Below are 9605 nucleotides of genomic sequence, written 5' to 3' on the forward strand. Positions count from 1 at the left end.
CAAATACTTCTCGCTTCCTTATTCAGTACCCTATAACGGTCCTATAACGGCTCGCGTTGCGCCCGACCGCAGCGTGTCTCTATAGGCGGCGCACAGTGTATCATTTCCATATTCTAGAAAAGATTAATTACATTATTTTATGTCGCCAAATTTCAAAACAACGTCAAGAATGTTTTTAGAAATGCCTGATAAAGATGAAACAATAACAATTAAAAAATTTAAATCAAAGTGTATGGCGGGACGGGGTTTGATTTGGAAAATTACTGAGGGCAATAATATTTAAACTTGTATATTTAAAACTGAATCTCAATGTTTAATTTGTCGGTGTTATGCGATTTATGCAACAATTGCTAAAATATCATTTTGGTCTTATTTTTTTAGGTATGATCCTTTTAATGAATATGCATTTTTGGGAATGTAGTAAACTAGGACTGAGTATTTCAGTTAAAGTAAAACGATGTTGACTTAGACCTATTTTTAGCAAACTATTATTTTTATTAGACCCGAAAACTCGTTATCCGCCACTATTCGATAAAGTTTGTATCTCAGTTTATTTACCACTCCTCTTAGACTTTAAGCAACACAATTTTATATGCTGGAAAGTGCAGGTTTTGATGAAATTTTCGTTTTTTCTGGCCTACTGGGAATTTCATTTTCTTCGAGTAATTCATTTGCATTTTATCTCGACCGAGACAAATTCTTGTATTTTTGCTTTGAATAGAAGAAGCCTGATTCATTACATTTCCAATGGTATCACATTTTTGTAAATAGAGCAAGAAATATTGAACTTATAACGGAATTATGTTGACCCAACTTGACTTTTTTGTCGATATTTTCCACGCCCATAATTAAAAAAAAATATATTTATTTTTAAGTCCATTTCTATCAGTTTGTCAGTCCTGTTATAGGGAAATTCTAAATATAAATTTTAGGAATTTTAGCGTTTGTAATTAGTTAAGTATTTCAGTTTTTGCATTTTTTAAAATTGCAGTTATATAATAGGGTGGCGTGACAGTAACTATAAATTACCAATTTTTTGTAAAAAGCTTCGCCTATCTTATAACGTACCCTGTGCAAAATTTCATTAATCTATCTTCAATAGTTTTCGAATTACAGAATTAAAAGCAGCTAGATGGGTCAAGTCTTACACTGTGCGGCGTCTTTTTTTCTCTGCGGCTTCTTGACATTCCTCATCGTACCAGTTGTTCTTACGGGCTCGCTGAAATCCAACTACTTCTTCGTCGGCGGTACTTAATGATCGGGAAATGTGGTTCCACTGCTCGCGTATGTCGGATTGTTGAAGAGTACTCTCAGAGAGCAGGTGTGTGAGTCGAGTGGCGAATAAATTGGCCGTCTGTTGTGATTGCATCTTTTCCACGTTAAGCTTTCCTTGCATTGTTGGGCGCACATTTTTTTTGCTGCACAGAGGCGGGTACGTATCTTGGCTACAAGATAGTACTCCGAAATATGCCTTCCGTCTATCACAACATGATCGATTTGGTTTCTCGTTTTTTCGATCTGGAGACAGCCATGTAGCTTGGCGGATGTTCTTATGCTGGAACCTAGTACTACATATTACTAAGTTTCGGGCCCCGGCGAAGTCGATCAGCCTCAGTCCGTTATCGGACGTTTCGTCGTGGAGGCTGAATTTCCGACAGTGGCGCCAAAGATCCCTTCCTTGCCCACCTTGGCATTAAAATCGCCAAGCACGATTTTGACATCGTGTCGGGGGCAGCGCTCATATGTACGTTCCAAGCGCTCATAGAAGAGATCCTTGGATGCCTCATCCTTCTCTTCCATCGGGGCATGGGCGCAGATGAGCGAGATGTTGAAGAATATAGCTTTGATGCGGATTGTGGCTAGACGTTCGTCCACAGGTGTGAACACCAGTACTCGGTGACGGAGTCTCTCTCCTACCACGAATCCAACACCAAATTTGCGCTATTTTACGTGGCAACGTCGCAAGGCTTCACGTTTAATTTTCCTTGCCCCATCCATAGCGTTTCTTGGATGGTGGTGATTTCAGCCTTTGTCTTACCGAGGACATCAACCAGCCAGGCAGAGGCACCTTTCCCACTAAGGGTCCGGATATTCCAGGTGCATACCCTTAAATCATAGTCCTTTATACGTTTGCCGTGGTCGTCATCAGAAAAAGGGGGTCTCATCCGAGGCTGTTTGTTCTTTTTCATTGGGCGGGGTTTGAACGTCGCCGGACCAAAACCCAGCGCACGCGAAGTTTTACGCCTTCTCACTTTAGCTCGCTGCCAAACGGGCGTTTGGTTGCTACCCAGAGGATACGTGGATATAAATATCCGTACGCACAAGATCCGCTTCTGGCCACTCCCCAGTGAATGGCATTCAAAAGTTTTCCACTTCTGCGCACGGAACCATCCTCCACGGATGATAAACAGTATAGGAATATTAGGCATTGTCTTGGAAAACTTGATAACTATGATAAATCCTTTGCAATCTAATTAACGTTTTTTTCCTATTTTAACAGAAAATATAATTTCTTCAACTTACCATGATTTGCCACACTTCTAGTTATTAGATTTTCCCAACGAATACTTCATTGAAAGAGAATCGCTTAGATTTAAAAAATGGGGTGATATAATGAAGTGATTTTTCATTTCATCGAACGCGAATTGACCTCCAGGACGAGTTAAAGCTCGAAGTCATTTAGAGGTTGAAAAGGGCACTTTCGAGAAGAAGATTTCAAACAAAAGTTACGTATTTTTATCCTTATAATTCGATTCTGTAGTAAAAACATGTATATCTAATTTGAAAAAAGATGAAATCAGTTTAACCCACTTTCGGTCCAAACGGGAAGTCGAAAATACCATCAAAAATAGAGCATCCCCGCTGTAGTAGGTAAATTTTTTTGCTGTATTCAATAAAAATATTTTCCTCCACCTTAGAGGGTGGACTGGTGGACAAGGAGACCCTGTAGAGGGCTAGGTTTTAGGAGTTAAAGCTGAACGAAGAAAATACTAAAAGTAAAAGTATTTCATATTATGATTTTTTTTCGTTCTTCCTGTAAAATAAGCACTTCTAAAATAAATGACTCTTCTCGCCTATTTTTTACCACGCTTTTATCAACTTGCAATGTTGTGGCTCCAGAAACTTTCAATGTTGTGGATCCAGAAACTTTCAATGTTGTGTGTCCGACACCATAAAACCTTTGCTTTGAAAAGTTCCTATAAAAAAGCATAGTGCATAGGGCGACATCTGTAGTGAATAGGGCGAGGTAGATGACATCTAGATGTCGCCCTATGTACTACGTTCGCTACAGCGGAAATAGACGACACGCCATTTCTTTAAATAAAATTAATTGGTGCTCGTTTGTATGTACATACATATGTAAATGCATGTGTGTGCACCTTTCTATTAATATGGTTGAATTATTTTAATATCTATCGCAAAATTTTATACACACAAGACAAAAAAGTAGAAAATAAATAGTATAAAAAAAAACTTTTTAATATACAACGCTTTTATAAATGGACTAAATAGTAGAAAATAATATTTCTCAGTCCCATAGAATTTGTTTTGATAACTTTTGATATTAAAATTTTAGCAAAAGTCGTTATAACCAATTTATGAGATTGAAAATGAAAAGCGGGGGGCGCATGCAAAAGCAAAGCATTATATTTAATTGACAATAGGCAAACTAAATAACATAGACCTAAAATTTCTTCAGCGAAAGTACAAATTTGAGATCGATTTTAAGCGGTCGTTATTCATATATCCACATTCATATGAACATATATTACCCTTCATATCAATTCAGGTGGCTATTATATGCGCCCCACGCTTTTCATTTTCAATCTCATAAGTTGTTTATAACGACTTTTGGTAAAATTTCAAAATCAAAAGTTATCAAAACAAATTCTATGGGACTGAGAAATATTATTTTCTACTTTTTAGTCCATTTATAAAAGCGTTGTATATTAAAAAGTTTTTTTTTATATTATTTATTTTAGTTTTTAGTCGCCTTTTTGCTTTCTTGCGATTTTTAGTGCCTTTTCTGTCTATTTCGCTAATTTATTTTGCCTTTCTATAGGTTTTTAGGTTCTAAAAATCCGTTCCCTGGTATTTGGTATAGATATGCATAATGTATGCATATGGAGTATATATGTATAAGCTGTCATCGATTCGCCACTTCGCTGCTTGCTATGTTTGAGTTCCGGTCACTTAACGAAAAATGTTGCATGTGAAAACAACAACAAAGTTATCTAGCACGGATAGACGATAGCGAGTTTGGTTGTACCTAGGAATGTTAATCCCGGAATTCCGGGATCCCGGCCTTTTTAAGGTCTCGAAAATCCCGGGATTCTTGGCAAGTAATCCCGGGATTTGTAATTTGCACTGATGGCAATAATAGAAACACCTTTTCTGGACCAGTACTTACTTTATTTCTTTTTTTTGTTTAATAGTTAATATTTTTTTATAAATGTCTACCTCATTGTGTATATAACACCGCGCGATAGTAGATTTTAAACACAAATATCAATATATTCGCGAAACCATGGGCCAAATATAGTAAAATTGCGTTTTTAGTTTTTCACTCTGACGTCAGTAATTCAAAAATGATTTAAAAATTCAGAGAAATGTGCTTAGAGAAGAAGTATGGGTATAAAATTAATGAGGAAATCCTGTAGAATTTAAACATATTCAAGTTTCTAGTGAAGAAGGGCTGGGAAATATTGAAAATGTCATTTTAAAATTATATCCTTGAAATTTCGCAATATTTGTTTGAATTTCGTTCTTCTAACTTTGTCAGCTTAAAAATTACCTATTCGTCCTGGTGAATCGAAAAAATTAAAATTTTTTAAATTCTAAAGAAATTTCCTATTACATTTGTTACTCATATTTTTATTCTACATTGCATTGAATTTATTAATATTTTTTGGAATTAATCATGTCTTTGAAATTACAAAGTCCTTCAAATTAAATCCAGCGGTCAGAGAGAAAAAATAAAAATGCCACTTTAAATAAAAAAGTAGGTTTCAAACCATGGTACAACAATTACAGGTATTGTCTTCCTAGAGAGTTTTGCTTCACATCGAAATTCGTGCTCCCTTATTTTCATTTTGACGCTGTTCAATGTTGATTCTTTTACTTTTATTTGGCTTTGCTTTTTGTTTTCGCTCAATTTAATTTTTATAATTTTTCAAAACAAAAGAAAAAAACGTTTGAAATTAAGTAAGCCATACAAATTTTGAATTTATGTACAAGCAAATGTTTTTTTTCCGGCTTTTGCAAATTGAATAAGTTCTCTGTAATATGCTTTGTTGAAAAAGATACGTGAACATATACATATGGTATATGGGATATGGAAAAAGGGATTTTTCCAGCAGTAAACGTTTTAGTGTGGGCAACAATGATACCTTTTAAATAAGGAAGATCGGAATATGCGCTCTCTGGGAAGACAATACGTGTAATTATTGTACCATGGTTTCAAACCCATTTATTTATTATTTATTTAATGGTAGGAGAGCTTCTCAAACAATACAGAAACAATTTTTTCGATTCAAGTTGTTGAAAAGTAATGAGTATCTAAATCCCGGGACTAATCCACGGATTGCGACAACGCCATCCCGAAAATCCCGGGATCGGAAAAAGCCGAAAAATTAACATCCCTAGTTATACTTCATTGAGTTCGTTCGTTTCGCCACTTCCTAACAGTTGGCGAATCGATGACGGCTATACTTTCTGTAGGCAAGAAGAAATATAAAAATTAAAATTAAATTTTCACAGATTTTGGTTCTTTTGATTCACCTGCCATCTTTTAGTTCGTCTTAAACTAAATAAAAGAACCAATTAATTTTGCTTTTTTAGGGGGTTTGAATACATTTTGTAACTAACAGAATATTAAAAAACGCATTTTCAGAAAAGATCACTGAGAGCTTTAAGCATTAATATCGACGATATGTTATTATTATTTTTTACTTACAATCTATCGGATCCAAATAAAAATTTAAATGGCAGTCCTTTAAAATATGATTTTTACTAGCTTATACCCGCGGGTTTCACCCCGCGCTTTTATACAAATAGGAAATATAATTTAATGATGTTAGGTTTTATTTCTGTGCCCATTTCGTTATAGCTCGTTATTTTCTAAGCGAGTTAAGGTATTTAGGCCGTTTAAAACTATGAAATTATAAAATCACGTCTGCGCGCTAGGTATACGAAATATATCAATCCCTCTAAGTTTACCTTAAAATGTTTCCAGGTATACGACGCGTGAACGTGTAACCTTCTTGGAGGTGCCACGGCGAGTTCTAATATTTCCAACTCAAATTTAATAACGTGGCCTTGATAAAATACCACTTCTCATTACTGTAGCAAATGCCTCAAGAGAGCTTTAGATTATGAGGCCGAACTCGGCTCTCCCTTTTCCATTTAATGAAATTTATTCTGTCTTCCACAAACACTTCCAGGTATATGTGGCAAGAAAAGGTAAATTTGTACGGGAAGTGCCACGCCCCTTTTTCTTATAAAGCTAATCTTCTTCCATGAATTTAGAATTGATTTTACATACCCCAGTACCAAGTCCCAGTACTCTACCATGAACACCTCTAGAGATAAATTTGTACGGCAGGAACCATGTCCCCTTTTCGAATAACGCAAATTCTTCTCTTTGAGTATGGAATTAATTTTGTATACACATTTCGGTGCCAAGTTCCAGTCCTCTGCAATAAACACCTCCAGAGATATGCAGCATATAAAAGTCAATTTGCATGGGAGTTGCCACACCACCTTTTCCAATAACTCATTTTTCTCCATGAGTATGGTATTCGTTTCACATACGTACATGCATACATATGTATTTCCATACCAAGCTTGAGTGCTTTACCCCAAACATTTGAAGAGATATGCAATATGAAACTTTCAGTCAGTATGGGAAACGTTTTTCCAAAACGCTTTTCCAAAAACGTCCATCTTTCTCCGTGAATATGAACATGATTTCACACAGTGTTGGCAAACTGTTAATCTTATTAACGATTAAAGATTAACGATTGAAATGTTAATCGCGTTTGACGATTAAAATTAATTAGTCGTAATCCACTTTACGATTAATGATAACATTTTTTTAATCGTTAATCGCTGGCTGCGATTACGTTTAATTAATTTAAAACATTAATCGTTAATCCAATTAAAAATAAAATCTGATTAATTTGTCTAGTTTGTCCGAGTTTGAAACCAAACACCAGTTATAGTAATTATTTTGTGTTTTACGCTTATAAAAAGCTAGTAAAATTAAAATATAATAATTATTGTTATTAGTAATACATAAACTGGGAACTTTTACAAACCTAGTTTGTAAAACGTTTGTTGGTATATATCTTAATGAAAATGCACACCAAATTGCTTAGATTGATGAGGAAACCCGACTTAGCCTTACCGGATTAACTTGCTTTGTGTGCACAGGGAAATTCCAGCATAACTTAATTAATCACCAAACCTACTTGATCAAATTAAGAGTTAATGATTAAAAATTTATTTTTTAATCGCGGTTACCTTTAACTCTTAGTCGGATGAAAATTAATCATGATTAACTGTAATCAGATTGAATTTAATAGAATTAACTAACTAGTTAAAACATCAATCGATTAATGCCAACATTGATTTCACATACATATCACTATACCAAGTTTCAGTTCTCTCCCACAAATACTTCCAGAGATATGTATGTAATATGAAAATTCCAATTTGTATGGGAGGGGCCTTGAGTTATCGGACTTACTTTCAGTCTAAGACCATCCTTCCGAAATCCGCAGTAAGTGTACTAAATTTCGTTCTGATCGGAAACCCCCTTAAGGAGGTAGCCTATTTTTCAGTCCAGGTCATAAACCATCTTTGAACAAAATTTCATTTTCAAACAGGTGGCAATTCTTAAAAAAGTAGCCTATTTTCCAGTCTATGTCATAAGCTATCTGTGTGCAAACTTTCATGCAAATCAGTTCAGTCATTTACGCGTATTAATTTAATTAATCTTTCCTAATACGTGATAACTCTTAAAATAGTAGCCTATTTTCCAACATAGGTCATAAGATATCTCTGTGCGAAATGTCATGCAAATCTGTTCAGTCGTTTCCGCGTATTAATTTAATTAAAACTTTTTTAACAGGTGGCAACTCTTCCAAAAAATTAGCCTATTTTCCACTGTAGGTCATAAGCTATCTGCTTGCAAAATTTCATGCAAATCCGTTCAGACTTTTCCGCGTATTAATTTAGTTAAACTTTTTTAGCAGGTGGTAGCTCTTAGAACAGTACCCTATTTTTCAACCTAGCTCATAAGCTATCTGTGTGAAAACTTTCATGCAAATCAGTTCACTCATTTCCGCGTATTAATTAAATTAAACATTTCTAACACGTGGAAACTCTTAAAAAAAGTAGCCTACTTTCTAACCTGTGTGCAATGCTATCTGTGTGCAAAATTTCATGCAAATCCGTCTAGTAGTTTCCGCGTATTAATTTAATTAAACTCTTTTAACAGGTGGCAACTCTTCCAAAAAATTGGCCTATTTTCCACTGTAGGTCATAAACTATCTGCTTGCAAAATTTCATGCAAATCCATTCCGTCGTTTCCACGTATTAATTTAATGAAACTTTTTTTAACAGGTGGAAACTCTTAAGAAAAGTAGCCTATTTTCCAATCTAGGTCATAAGCTATCTGTCTGCAAATTTTCATGCAAATCCATTCAGTCGTTCCCGCATATTAAATAAATGAAACTTTTTTAACAGGTGGCAACTCTTAAATAAAATAGCCTATTAACCAACCTGGCCCATAAGCTATCCGTGTACAAAATTTCATGCAAATCTGTGCAGTCGTTTCCGCGTGATGATTTCCCAAACATCCAAACATACAAACTTTCAGATTTATAATATTTATAAGATAAGATTACGTTATGTTTTATAATTCCTTTACTTTGCTAGAACACATGTGTACATAATTAATACTATACAGGGCGCATTTGATTGACATCCGTAATCATGTTATTTTTTCTTTTTGTGGGCGTTGGTGTATCGTAGCACCCAAAATCATGCGATGTATAAGTCGTTTCCACCGTTGGTGCATTCTTCTCCAAACACAGGACTTGACGACCATGGACCTGGCCATTTTGTTGTTGAAGGAAGTATTCGCGTGGATTTGTTTGCTGTTGTTGTCGACTTTGATATTGTTGCCTTAGGCTGGCCAGCTCTTGATTAGAGTTTTGAGGTTTCGGTAAAGCGACCGATAGTAGTTGCTGCTGTTGGTTGTTGTAGAATAGGAGCGTTGGCGTACTTTGCAAATATTCAGCATGGTGAACTTGCCGTTGGTGTCGCTGATGATGAGGCTGGGGTCGCAAATGTCCCTGCTGTTGCAGCAGTTGAATCGGTGGATATTGTGGTAATCGTACTACTTCGTTATTTTCGCTACATTTAGCGTATAAACGCCGCGCTACGTTCAATAATTCTTTATCTTCGTTTAAGAGTTTGTTGCCAGTCAGGCCATCATCACTGTTGTTGGTATTGTTGCAACAAACCAAATTAAGTTCGTTACTGTTGTTATTATTTACAAAACAAATGCCATTGTTGTTGTTGCTGCTGCCACCGCC

General features: G+C 35.4%; 1 protein-coding gene across 1 annotated transcript; it reads right to left on the bottom strand.

Moving 5' to 3' along the window:
• Positions 1–8935: 8935 nt before the first annotated feature.
• LOC118745904 (GATA zinc finger domain-containing protein 10-like) lies at positions 8936–9605 on the bottom strand (the record flags this gene model as incomplete). The annotated part of the gene is given in 1 exon segment (XM_036479562.1): positions 8936–9605. A coding segment is annotated over 1 exon segment (639 nt), but the record flags the coding sequence as incomplete, so codon positions are not given.

Source organism: Rhagoletis pomonella, unplaced genomic scaffold (genome assembly GCF_013731165.1).
Source record: "Rhagoletis pomonella isolate Grant_MI unplaced genomic scaffold, Rhpom_1.0 Rhpom_scaffold_00009, whole genome shotgun sequence".
In the NCBI taxonomy this organism is placed as follows: Eukaryota; Metazoa; Arthropoda; class Insecta; order Diptera; family Tephritidae; genus Rhagoletis; species Rhagoletis pomonella.